Raw genomic sequence first — 14,001 nt, 5'->3', positions numbered from 1 at the left:
TGTTATAGAGATATGGGTTTATTCATTCACCAGGGAAGAACATTTCAGTTGTTTCTAGCTTTTAGTGATTAAGAACAAAGCTGCTATAAATATTCACATCATGCAGGATTTTGCTCTGACATATTGTAGGTATATGTTTAATTTTACGAGAAACTGCTGAACTGTTTTGCAAAGAGGCTCTACTATTTTTCATTCCCACTAACAGTATATGAGAATTCCAGCTGCTTCATATTCTTGCCACCCTGCCAAAAACTGGTAATTAATAAAAGTTTTAGTCATTCTGGTTGCTTGTATTGTGGTATCTCACTGTGGTTTTAATTTGCAGTTCCATCATGACTAATGACATTAAATCTCATTTCATGTGCTTATTTTCTATTTGTATATCTTTTTTGGTGAAGCTGTAACAAGGCCTTAGAGGCTGCTTTTGCTAAAAGTACTGAATCTTCAGCTTGGGCCTGCAGCTGTCCAAAGGGTAACTAAAACAGGATAAAAGATCGACATCTCTGCCTTCATTTTGCATTTGCCTCTTTTGCTACCTTAACCCTTGGGAAAAGCTGGTAATCCTCTCCCTTAAAGGCAGAAGGCAGCAAGATTAGAAAAATAACTAAGCTATTTTCAAGGTTTGCAGGGACATCATAATTAACAGATTGTCATATGCCAGCTTTTACAATATCCTTTTCCACATCACCCAGTGGCACCTAACCTGAAGGAACTGACACCATCTTGTTTTTCCACCTGCCCTTTTCTCTGAATCATTCCTTCTTGCAGTTACCTTGGATTCCAGGAACAACAGGTCTGATGGTTAAACAGCTTGGGATGAGTTGCAACTACTCCCCAGGCAACAGCAAATTTCTCATAGCTGCCAACAAGGCTCTGCCTGGCTGGCCCTGAGATCATGATCAACCAGACCACAGTTTCACCAAGACTGCTTGGCTATGTGTACTTCTAATCCCACTTTGCTACCTAATTTGAGAGTTCATGTCAGTACCCCTGAAAACAGGGTTAAGGACACTTGATCCCCTTTGTCTTCCCAATATAGCTATATTGAATAAATTCCTTTCCTGACTTTCACTGTTATTTTTTCCATTTTGTTGGGATGAGTGGCTGGACCTGATTTGTTGGGACGTCTTGAAGTCAAGCCCCCTCTGATCTAGGATTCCAGTAACAAAGCTTCTGTTCAAATCTTTTGCCATTATTGATTGTGTTATTTTCTTATTATTGAGTTTTGAGAGTTTTGTATATATTCTGGATATAAGTCATTGTCAGGTGACTTGCAAATATTTTCTCCCAATTGTGGGCTATATTTTCATTCTCTCAACTGTGACTTTATGGAGTAAATATTTTAAATTTGGATGACATCTAGCTTATCAACTTTTCTTTTATGAGTCATGCTTTTGGTGTCATAATGCAGAACTCTTTGCCTAATCCAAAGATTTTACCTTAAGATTTTTTTTGACTTGCACAACACTTCTGCTAATATGCTCCTTTTATTCTTAATTTTCAATTTAAAATTCTTCTTGGTCCTTTCTAAAGCTTAAGATGAGAAAACAGAGTCCTGGCAAGTGTGAAAAATCACACCTCCCTCCCTGTTTAGATAAGGAGAATCGGAAATACATAGCCTGGCAGGATAGATTTTGACACTTTGGGCTACAGGGCAGTTATTTCTGTCTAACACAATATTGTACATAGGTTTTTGGGTTGTTTTTTTTTTTTTTTCAGTACTAAATGTTACCATAGGAACGAACAGATATTCCCAGAAGCAAAATACATTCTTAACTAGATAATATCTTGTTACCTGTCTTATAATTTTAATTTAGAAAGCCTGTAAATCTTTTTTCAAACTCCCATAAGTGGTTTAACATTTTTAGGAGGAAAAAGCTTAGATGGATTTAGGGTTTGTTTGTTTGTTTTTTCTTTTCCTCTCTAATATTACTAAAATTTGTATTTGTAAAATTCCCAAACAGTTTTCAAAGGTGAAAGAGAAAGTCTTGGGGCCCTTGGGGTTAACATAAGGAGAAATAGTCATCAAATGCCACTAAACCCAAGTTCCCCAGGCAGGGTCTATTGTACTTATGATTTTATTCCTTAGTTCTTGGCATTTATTAGCAGTTTAATACATAGTAAATAAATAAATCATTTTTTGTCTAATTTTGTTTCTCCTATAGACTTTTTAGACCTTAATTTATTTATATATTTTTTCATTCCAAAATGAATTTATCACTTGACTCATATAATATAAGAAAGTCCATATTCTTATATCTGACCAAGAATAAATTTTCAAAATAATCAACATGGAGTAAAAAAAAATAAGGTTGTTAATTAAAGGTTTCAAGTGGAAGGCATTTCAAAGACAGGGTTGAGGAGCCCTAGTCCCTGGCTAGGGGAGAGCCAGGGTTCTCTCCAGCCCCTGGGTCAGAAAGCTCAGACTGTCACCACAAGGAGATCTGAGGAGGTCTGCAGGAGCTCAGGAGACCTCCACTCAGACCTCCAATTCTTGACCACATCACAGAAGAGAACTTAAGAATGCATCAGGTTTTAGCAAAGAGAGGAAGAGCTTTCTAGAAAGTGAAAGGCAAAGGTAAACGCTTTCAGAGCAGAGCTCAGGCTATTTTAAGAGTGGGACGAATGTTCTCTGTGATAAGTGGATGCTGATTCATAATGGGGGCGACATGGGAAAAATGGAAGAACTTTGATGGGGCAAAGGGGAGGGAGAGGTGGGGAATGGGGAGGGAGTATGGGGACAGGAGAGAAGGTGGAATGAAATGGACCTCATTACCCTAAATATATGTATGACTGCACATATTGTGCAGCACTACCTCGTGTATAACCATAGAAATGTAAAGTTGTGCTGCAATTGTGGACAGTGAGTCAAAATGCATTCTGCTGTCATATATACCTAATTAAAATTTTTTAAAAATAATGGGTCACATTGTCTTGGTTTGGGGTTTTAATGTTGATAAAGAGACAGTAGCTAGGGGGCTGAAGGAGGTGGGGCCAGGGTGGAGTTGTGCAATTTTGTGCTAATTTTCCTCGTGCTGGTGCACTGTCCTTGCACGTTCCAATCATGCCATGCCTCATTCGAATCTTCAGGGGTGTGTGTCCTACTGTCATAATGAGGCCAGGGTCATTTCTTGGTCACCAAAGTCTTCAATGCACATAGTCTCTGAAGGAATGGTTCCTGTAGTTGCCTTGTGGTTGCTGGAGGTTTTGTTGCTTTTTCATCAGCCAATCATCAAGCTGCAGGCAAGAATTCAGATGAAAGGGATAGGGGCTGGTCACTCCCAAGTAGTTTGTTCCGCATTCCAATGGTTTCCAAGTGTTTTTTCTTTTGAGACTCAGTATTCTCTTTGTATCCTGTTGAGAGCCACAGCCAAAGGGGCCCCAGCAAACTTCCAGCTGCCAGCAAACTTCCAGCTGCCGGCTGATGATTGGCTCACAGCGGCCCAGCAACATCTAGCTGATTGGCTCCTCTGCGGTGATGTTCATTGGACTGTTTCCCCGCCCTTCAGACTGCCAGCTGATGATTGGCTCACAGCGGCCCCAGCAACCTCTAGCTGATTGGCTCCTCTGCGGTGATGCTCATTGGGCTGTTTCCCTGCCCTTTCAGACCATGGAGCTGCTCATTGGGGGACTTCTTTGGCTCCGCCCACACGACCCAGCCAATCGGCCTCAAGAGCAGGAGGATTGTGGGAGGTGGGGAGGCAGGAGTTGGGGAGAGAGGCTTGTGGGAAGCCGGTGGTGGCAGTTGGGCTCTGAGGGTTTTTTCCTGAGGAGCTGTTTTGTTTGGAGTGTGTAGTTCTAAAAATAAAGTTAGTTTCTTTTGACAAGTGGCTCCTGAATTGTGCCCAGCCAGACTGCGGCAGTATCCCCAAATTTCTATTTCAGGACCATGATGAGGTCAGAACTGCCATGGAGGAATAGAGAGGGACCATCTGGTTTATGTCAGTGTCCTCTAAATGTGTGGGTATTCATTCGTGAGCAGAATTGTTAGGATATAACCCCCTTCCCAACTGCCTCCATATGTCTTCTCCTAAAAGATAAATTGGGGGCATACATTCTTCATGAAGGTTACATTGGTGTGGCTCTTTTCAATACAAACTTTATAGGTCTCTGTCTTGTATTTTGATATTCCTGGACCACACTTTATTGGGCTTCTCATCACAGATATCCTAGGCCTCAGCACAGTCCTTTATTTTGATGGCTATGGTATATACTTTATTAGCTTGGGAATTTGGGACAAAATTTTACCTAAAGTGAGGCCCGATTGTGAGTAGCCTGGAACTGATTTCCCTGACCCAGGTCACCAGGTTGTCACAGGCTGTCTGACTCTGGTACTCCTTGTTCCAAAGGGAAAAGTGGAAAGAGACTTTAAAATAGTTCTCTGCTATATATAGTAACCATCTTTGGATATAAATGCCTAATAACTCAAGTTCAAAGTCTTATTTAAAAATAGAATCTACATGAGCTATGTGAGGACCCATTAAAAATATAATTTTTCCCCCTACAGATCATCATGTTAAACTCAGTTTCTGACCTTCATGGCTACATTGACAAAAGTCAGCTGACACAGGAGTTAGGGGGAACTCTGGAATACCGCCACAGTCAGTGGATAAATCATCGCACTGTGAGTATTGACTTGTTTGGGCTTTTCTTCCTCTCTTTGTTTTCCAGAAGACAGGGCAATTAAAGATCAGCAGTTGTGAGATCACTGCAGGTGGCTGCCTGGCCTTGGGAATATTAGGATTTCTCAGCTACCAACTGGTGAAGAACTAGGGTGTAAGGGTAAAGGCTGAGTTTTTTCCCGCTGACCACGGAACCTCCCTATATCTTTTGGTGCAGGGGCTTTGGCAGTCTTAACTTGGGGTGCACCTGGGAGTTTTAAAAAACCAACACCCTGCTATGTATATCTCATGAATTATTTTTTTTTACTTGTTCTAGAATGGATCTCACACATTAGAATTTCATAAATCTTCCTGGATGATTTCAATGTACGTACAGATTGAAACCCAGGGAGTTAGAAGAAGCTGTACTTAAATATTGCCAAAATTACTTATTGCCTGAACTTGGCGAGTTCCTAAGCCTCTCTAAGCTTGTTTCCTCCTCTGTTAAAGTGGGACTAACACCAGGCATGGTGGCACACATGTGTAATCCCAGAGACACAGAAAACTGAGGCAGTAGTAGTGTAGGTTCAAGGTCAGCCTGGGCAACTTAGGGAGGCTCTGTCTCAAAATTTAAAATAAACAAGGCTGGGGAGGTAGCTCCGTATGGAGCACTTGCCTAGTAAATGTGAAGTCCTGGATTCAATCCCCAGCACTGCAAAAGAGAGAAAGGAAGAAAAAAAAGGATTAACACAGCTGTTCTCTGTTAGAAGTAATTTTGTCCCATGGAGGATATTTGTCAATGTCTTTAGACATTTTTTGTAGTCAGAACTCGGTGGCGAGTAGTTAAGGCATCTAGGGACTAGGGACCTAGGACCCTGCCAAACATCTTACAATGTGCAAAATGGCCTCTACCACAAAAAAATTATCCAGCCCCAAATGTGAATACTGCCAATGTTGAGAAACCTTGGACTGCCAAAAGCTACCTGGAAGTTTGATGTGGGGGAGGAGGGGAAATACGGTCTGTGAAAGTGCCTGATATATAGTATTTTACTTTTTCCTACTTGTATTGGTGGTTGTTGGGCTAAAATAGAAGTTTCAGTGATATTGAGGAAAAAGTGAGAATGAAACTCATTACTATGATCTGAATGTTGGTATCTTATCCCCTGCCCCAAATTCATATGTTGAAACCCAATGTGACAGTATTAAGAAGTGGGGCCTTTTGGGAAGTGATTCTGTCAGACTTCACAAGAGGTGAAGGGATCTGCCTTGCCCCATGCCTTGTACAGACCAGAGAAGGTGCGACCTATGAGAACAGGCCCTCACCAGACATCAAACCTCCTTGCACTTTGAATTTGGACTTCAAGCCTCCGGAACAGTGAGAAATAAATTTCTATTGTTCATAAATTACCCAGTCTAGGGTATTTTTGTTATAATAGCCTAAACAGGCTTAGACAGTCACCAGAAAATATGATCCTATAGTTTCTTTCCCATTGCCCACTCTCCTAACCCCTAACCTTGAAAAGATTAGGTTTCCTCAGCAAAACCCACTCTTCCTTCACCTCCCTTCACAGCTTGTGATGTCAGCACTTTTCTTTGTATCTGGTCACTTTGGAAGCATGTTGCTCAATATTTACCAGTGAACACCTGAACTGCACATACATATTAGGTATGTGCATTTCAGATATAATGTTTTGTGATTTTTTCTAAAAAACAAAAAAGGAAATTTAGAAATTAAACACTGCATTTCTTTCAAAGCTACAAATTCCAATTCCTTCCTCACTTCTTTGTGAATTCCAAGGAAGTTTCCCAAAACCTGAAGAAAGGTCCCCCAACCTGGGCCAGAACCTTTTACACTTCTCATCAATTTGGTCACAAGAATGGTGAAAATCTCATGATGTGCATATAATTCTAAATAAGTCTAACTAAGAAAGTTGTCAGGGAAGTTAATGTAGAGTGTTATAAATGAGGGGATGTGAGGAGGTCTTCATAGGCTGCAGACCTCTTTATATCCTAGACCATATAAATAGTGGAAACTGGAGTGCTTCTAGGCTTTATTTCTCAACTTCCTAGATAATCAAAAAGAATTCACTCAGCCTTATTGGGCTAACTAGCTCTCCCCTTTGCTCTGATTTCTCTACCAGATACTTATTTTATCATGCTATTCATGTTTTTCAAGTTACCTCAAGTCAGACAAATTTGTGATAAATACATTTTAAAGAGATAAACCTTGACCTTTTTGTTTCAGAGACAAAAATAGGTCTTTGAAAACTTAGTTAAAGAAGGCCAAGTTCATGAAGAGTGGTTAGAGATGGCATGAGCAGACATTTACACACTTCCTTCCCCACTAGACCTAGTTTATAGCCACCTTGTTTGTGGTTGTGCATGTCTTAAACACATGATAGTGAACTTTAAAAAATGCAACTAGTATTAGAAGACCAGTGATATTCTGTTCATGCCTTTTCCACAGATAGATAATTTTATAAATACACACATCTAGTTAAAACCTTAGAGTAGAATAGTATAGAAGCACATACACATTGTTGTATATCTTATGATTGAAACATATAGATTCTTTTTTATTTTGTGCTTTTTGGATATCAGGTTATTGAGAAACGCATAGAAAGGTTAGGACTCAAAGAACCTTAACATCATTTACTTCAATCACTTTATTATACAGGAAAGTGACCTTCAGAGTAAAAAAGAAGCTTATCTAAGGTCAAATGGTCAAGTAGTGGCAGAACTATAACTAAAAAGAACTAAACCAACCTCTTTTTAATTCCCATATTAGAATCAGATCCTCTGCCCATTTCCAAGGTGATTATTCAGGGAATAACATGGAATCAAGTTAATTTGTTAATAGGTGACCTCTCCTCTGTTTCAAGGATGACATTTGCAGGCCTCACACCTGACATTCAGGGTGGTCACTGTTATTCTTATCATAGTTGTAAGGTATTTATTGTCACCAAAATCATTTCACAGTTGCTATCCTTTTTTATCCAAAAAAAAAAAAAATCCCCACAGAACAGAAAGTATTTCTCCTATTTTTCAAGTGAGGACTCTGGAACTCAACTGCACCACATGGCTTATCCAAATAACACGATTAGGGAAAATTAGGATCTGAACTCTGATTCAAATCTTCAATTCTCAAGGCCAAGATCTTCTGAGGATCTAGTTTTAAATCTAATTTTGCTAATATAGCTTTGAATGCCAAATTGTAAGATAATATGGCACTTAAGAGTACAGCTCGGAGCCAGATCTCATCTGACTCCAATCCCACCTCTGCCATGTATTTTTTGATATGTCTTCTGGGAAATTATTCTCAACATGCTTTAGTTTCCTCATCTCTATAATGTGGGATGATAATAATGATAACTAAGATGCATTAGAAGAAATCATGCATATAAAGCAAAATATATTATAATCTTAATATTTTTTATTATTCCTCCCAGTGTTTTTTTTTCTCTGTTATTCATCATAGGCTATTAGTGAATACAATTGAGAGAGTGATATATATATATATATATATATATATATATATATATATGTGTGTGTGTGTGTGTATATATATATATATATATATACACATATAATTATATGTCGCGACCCCCTTGCCCGCAAGGAAGACGCAACAACAGGAATCTTCTTTCAGCCGTTTATTCAGGTCCTTGATATTTTTTCTTCTTCCTTTCGGATGCCTCTCCCAGCCTTAATAAAGCATCTCAAGCCCCAATGCGAAGCTGCCACGTGGAGCTTTCTCATAGGGTGTTAAAAAACCATGCGCCAACTCTCCCAAATAAGGAGTTGTTTGTTACAGACCACAGCGGAGCCAGCGCCATCTTGTAATGGCGACCACAGTCCGCAGAAACGGCTCACCACAGTTCCCCCTTTTGTTTTCCAAAAACAATACAGGCGAGAGTAGAGGTCCTATCCCACTGTGCAGAAGTGGCTGCATAGTATGGCTCAGCCCCAAGGAGGGCCCTTCCCCAGATCTGAGGCCATATCAGCCGACGCCTTTTTTCGTGGGACGGGGCGTGGACGCATCTAACCCGCATGCAATAGGACATGCTCTCCTTGAGGTCCACTTCAAGGATCACTCAAGTGCAGTGCCTTGCCTCGCATCCTGTATCGTGATGATGGTGGACGAAGGGGGATGGCTGAGGCTGAACTGTGGCTGTATAGAAATACGACGACAAACAAGTTGGCAACACCCTAAAAGAAAGGCACGGGTCTTAAGGCGATAGAAAAGCACTAGTGTGGAAACCCATCTGCGTGCAATGGCAGTAAAGCCGGCAGAGTGCAAGGGCTTTCCAACACTAAGAGAATAACAAAGAAAGACATGTCAATCCCAGTGCAATGTTCATAAAACTTGGGGTGCAACGACCATGTCAAAGATTTACTGTTTAATCTGCGCAAGCCAGACTTGAGGTGAGATGCCATTTTCTAAAGCTGCAAGAGCTTGTGTGATCATAGCTTTATCTGGACCAATTTCCGGCCAAATATTCGCCAATGATACGGGAGGCATTCCTGGAATCATTAAATCATGAACCGGCATCGGCATTGGCCAAGCCCGTGCCGCTGCCCACCACTGCATTGGTGTCGTCCATGTCATCGGCACCAGCACCAGAGCCAGAGCACTCAGCAGAATGAAGATCCTCATCACGGGATTGCTGTGGTATTTCTTGTTGCTGAGTAGCTGGCGTCAAGACTCTTCTTGTCAGGCGTTCAGGGACCCACAATGGTTCCGTGCGATCCTGGGAAAAAACACATACAGATCCTCGTGCCCATGTCAGCACGGGGTCGGGGCCGTTCCATTGGCCCGTAAGAACATCTTTCCACTTAACATAGCCAATCACAGAGGGCTGAGGGGACACATGTCTATCGGCCGCAGAGCGACCGTGAATATCCAAATTCAAAAAATTAATGGTAAAGAGAGCTAAGGACAGGCGTTCTTTAGGAGTATGTTCAGCTCCTATTCCCCCCTTTTGTTTTTGTAAAGTTTCCTTTAAGGTGCGATGAGCACGCTCAACAGTAGGCTGCCGCATAGTGGCAAGCACACATAATTGGAAAGGTTTATCACTCTGGAGCCTGCATAAAGTAGCATGTTGTATAGCTTCTTCTACTGTCATAAGGGCCGCTCTAGCCTCTTTAGTGAGGCTACGAGGGGAAGTAAGATCTGGATCACCCCTAAGAGTAGCATACAAAGGCTGTAGCATAACATTAGAAATATGTAAATATCCTCGTATCCAATTAATATCTCCCAGCAGTTTTTGATAATCATTTAGAGTTTGGAGATCCTGAGTTCGTATGGTGATTTTTTGTGGTCGTAATTTGCCATACCCAATTGTTGCTCCCAAATACTTAATAGAATCCCCTGTTTGAACCTTTTCAGGTGCAATATGCAGTCCATATTGAGCTAACAACTTCACTAGGTCTTTATAGGCCTCATGAATTGTCTGCTCTAATTTAGCAGCCAATAATACATCATCCATATAATGAATGATCTTGATGGAGGAATACTTTTGTCTGAGAGGTGCGAGTGTCTTCCCCACATACATCTGACACATCGTGGGACTATTAGCCATTCCCTGCGGCAACACTACCCACTCAAACCTTTGATCTGGTTCCTCGTGGTTACACGATGGAAGGGTGAAGGCAAAACGCTGCGAGTCTTTAGGATGCAAAGGAATAGAAAAGAAACAGTCTTTAATGTCAATAACAATAATGTGCCAGCCTTGAGGAACAGAGGAGAGCAGAGGCAGCCCTCTTTGAATGGGCCCCATAAGTTGCATTTGAGCATTAACTGCTCGTAGATCATGCAGTAGGCGCCACTTCCTTGATTTTTTCTTAATGACAAATATGGGAGTATCTGATTTCTCCTCATGTAATTGTTTTAGAACTTCCTGTCCTTTAGTAAGTGCGTCATGACATCTGTCCTCTGTGAGGCAACTACGGACTATTCTCCAAAGGGGTATCACCCCGCCCTCTAATATGCCCTGCTCAGAAGCAAAGTCAAGATCTTTGCCTAATTTATCCCAACTAGGTATGGTAAGGCTGCCCGAAAATGCAAACCACGGTGCAGCAATATCTATCTTCTGTAAAAATCTCTGTAAAGTACGATGCTTCACTTCCAGGCCCTTGGAACGTAACAGGCCATCTAGGGCCAGGAGAAGCGGACTTGAAGATGCGGCACCCATGACACAACAACAAAAGAAACACAGAAAACAAAAGACACAGACGACAAAAGAAACACAGAAAACAAAAGTGAAAGTACACATTGCAGCTGCAATAAAATATGAGGCTCTCTCTTTCTTTGTAGAGGAGCTGACCCCGCTTTGGTCGCGGATCCCACTTACTGGGACTATCCCCGCTTTGGTCGCGGGTCCCACTTACCTGGGACTATCCGGTGCACCACCCCTGACGACTGAAAGTTCTGGTTCCCGGGTTTCGGCACCACTTGTCGCGACCCCCTTGCCCGCAAGGAAGACGCAACAACAGGAATCTTCTTTCAGCCGTTTATTCAGGTCCTTGATATTTTTTCTTCTTCCTTTCGGATGCCTCTCCCAGCCTTAATAAAGCATCTCAAGCCCCAATGCGAAGCTGCCACGTGGAGCTTTCTCATAGGGTGTTAAAAAACCATGCGCCAACTCTCCCAAATAAGGAGTTGTTTGTTACAGACCACAGCGGAGCCAGCGCCATCTTGTAATGGCGACCACAGTCCGCAGAAACGGCTCACCACAATTATATATATAGTTATCTCAATATAATGAAACTAGTGTAGTTGAAAGAAAGATTTTTACAAAAGAGTTTGGATTTCTAAGCCAGAAGCACTAAGGTGCTCAAAGTTGTGGCTGTTCAAATGCTTGTGCTAACAGGGAGATGTCCTCCCACAGCAATACTTCAAGTATGAAAACAGCTGAAGTAGAGAACCTTTTGGGTCCAGACAGTAGAGGGAGTGGGCAGTGCTCTGGAAGCTTTATCATGCCAGCTCCAGCCCCAGGCCCTGGCATAGAGACAGGCCCTGTCGGATCTGGTACATTCTTTATGATGTGGGTTTGGGTTTTCAGAAACAGTTCTCTGATAATGTAGGAACAGAGGTCATTTCTTCCCAAATGAAAATTCTGTAGAACCTTTTTGTTTTTTCCATTAACTCAATAGCAGTTTATGGGCACCCTCTGGTACCACACCCTGGGAGTACAGAGAAGAGTGTGACACGGTGCTTGCAAATTTTATAAAAGAGATGGGACAGGAAGACGTCCCCAGTCCATCCCATAGATGGAAATAACTCTCATAAAGGTCACTAGTGACCTAATCACTATCTTCATTCCCCTCCCAATTTTTATATCCTCTCAGCAGGATTTGACAGGCCTCTCAGAGGCAGCAGGAAGCTGGGGGAGGGATGGGGAAAAAGAGAAGGTATTGCAGGGACTTAGAAGAGAAGGTGAGGTTTTTTTAGAAAGAAAGTGGGGTGGTTCTGCCCTTTGTGGCATTGCACCTGCGTAAATCTGGAGTCAGACTTAATGTTCATTACCCTGGAGTAATGAACAGAGCCCTGAACCCGCTGATCTTAGTTGTATCCTCCCTTCCTCCCTTCCTGCCCAAGTAATATGATTTTGGGCAATTCAATTAACTTGTTGGAGTTTCATATTAAAGTATAGCAAATGCCTCCAACTCTATATTATTGAGATGATAGATAAATATAGTATCAGGGACAATATGTGGCACTGAGAAAAGCATAGCTAATTCAGTGTTGTTCCATTGAGAAAGCATATTGGTGAATGTTAACTGCTCCGTGTTATTATAATTGTCTGATTTTCCAGGCCATAGAAAACTTTGCCTTGACATTGAAGAATACTGCTCAGATGCTGCAGACATTTGGGTCCTGCCTGTCCATGACAGAGCTGCCCAGAGGCATGCTCTCCACTGAAGACCTTCTCATGTCCCACACAAGACAGCAGGACAAACTGCAGGTAAGTAGTCAGTGGCCTCTCAAAGGCCAGCTCCTGGCACAAACCATAGCAGAATTAGAGTGAAGACTCTTTGCTGCTTCTTCTCCAGTCACTTGGCAGCCATTGTCCGAGACCTTCCATATAGGCAGTATGTGAAGAGAAAAATCTCTGGAGGCTGCTGAATGTAAGATCTAGGGAAAGCAGCCTAGGGAAGACAAACCCCTTCCAGCACTGTGCTGGCAAGATGAGGTGTATAAGCACCCGTCCAAGGGCAGATCTCTTATGATGACTCTGCTTAGAACACAGCAAGATGGCATGGCATTGCCAGGGTGGAGAGGAAAGAGAGTTGATTCCAAATCTGAGCTTTCCAGCAGCTGTTGTGAAGTTTGGGGTTGGACTAATAAACTGACTAAGTGCTTCAGTTTCTCAGGGATGTGTTGTTTTATTTGAAGACTAATTTGAGAAAAGGGACTGTGGGAGGTGCTCTGAAATGGGTTTTAGGAGGAGGAGCGACACCTATTAAGTGATTCACAAAAGCATGTCAGAACCTGCTGAGAAGGGAGTTTGGCAGATTTTTCAGACTATGCAGTAAGAGAAATCCTCCTGGAGTTTCTCGCTGCATGTCTGTCAGGCCCTGGGAAACACAAACAGACTGAATGCATTGTTAATCAGAAGACCCATTTTCAGTAGACAGCAAACTAAGGACTGGGCATTGGTACACCTTAACATTGTGTGAATTTTTGATACATCAAATTTGAAATTGCTGCACTCTTATCAATAATTGCAAAACTTTTTGCTAGATGGCTGGTTTGTTCACTTATTCGGTGTTAATTATTGAGGACCCACCACTATGAGCCAAGAAAAAACCCAAAAATGCAACTTTGAGAAACACGAAGTCTGGTTAGGGGAGTCTCAGAGTCTAGTGGTTTAGGGAAATTAATTCTTCTGCCAGAGAACATTGCTGAACTCCACCTTTCGGGGAGTTGTCATCCAGAAAGAGCGCAAAGTGTATTCCCAAGCCTACTCCAAGTGATCCAAAGATCTGGAATGAAACTGAAATCCTGACAGCATCTTGGAGATTTTCCCAGGAAATGCCTCTGAGAAGCTTGACCTTTTTCTGTTCCAAGTAGTTGGCCAAGCTCACCTCCCCTGATTCCTGTGAGGTCCAGGTTGCAGAAAGCAGGGTTGGGAGTGCCTGGGTGAAATCTGCTAAGGAAAGAGTTTGCAGATGCACAGACTAAGACCTTTAGGAGTCTGCAGAGCAGCAGTTAGTAGGACAGAGTGTAATGGGAAGGATGCTGAGCATGGCAGGCTGCCAGACAGGAACTGTAAAACAGAGCTCTGCACAGGCGGTCGTGAGCACAGAGCACAGAGCCTTCTTTCAAGGAGCAGCTGCGGAGCAGAAGTACCCGAGATGACAACCTGTCACTCAGATAGTTCTCAGGCAACCATTA

At 42.1% G+C, this 14,001-nt stretch overlaps 1 protein-coding gene across 8 annotated transcripts in view; it reads left to right on the top strand.

Moving 5' to 3' along the window:
• MCF2L2 (MCF.2 cell line derived transforming sequence-like 2) overlaps window positions 1-14,001 on the top strand; it is a 247,921-nt gene that overhangs the window by 96,069 nt on the left and 137,851 nt on the right. For all 8 annotated transcript variants that reach the window (XR_014022845.1, XM_081300602.1, XM_081300604.1 and 5 more), the window contains exons 6-7: window positions 4,508-4,624; window positions 12,419-12,568. Coding sequence is in view for 7 of the 8 variants with exons in the window: in XM_081300602.1 (XP_081156728.1) it covers window positions 4,508-4,624; window positions 12,419-12,568 (267 nt within the window). In the remaining variant the exon portion in view is untranslated. The remainder of the gene's footprint in view (window positions 1-4,507; window positions 4,625-12,418; window positions 12,569-14,001) is intronic.

This window comes from Spermophilus citellus (assembly GCF_964194105.1).
Source record: "Spermophilus citellus genome assembly, chromosome: 7".
NCBI lineage: Eukaryota > Metazoa > Chordata > Mammalia > Rodentia > Sciuridae > Spermophilus > Spermophilus citellus.
Note: the sequence above shows the minus strand (reverse complement) of the source record. Positions and strands in the feature narration are given on the sequence as shown.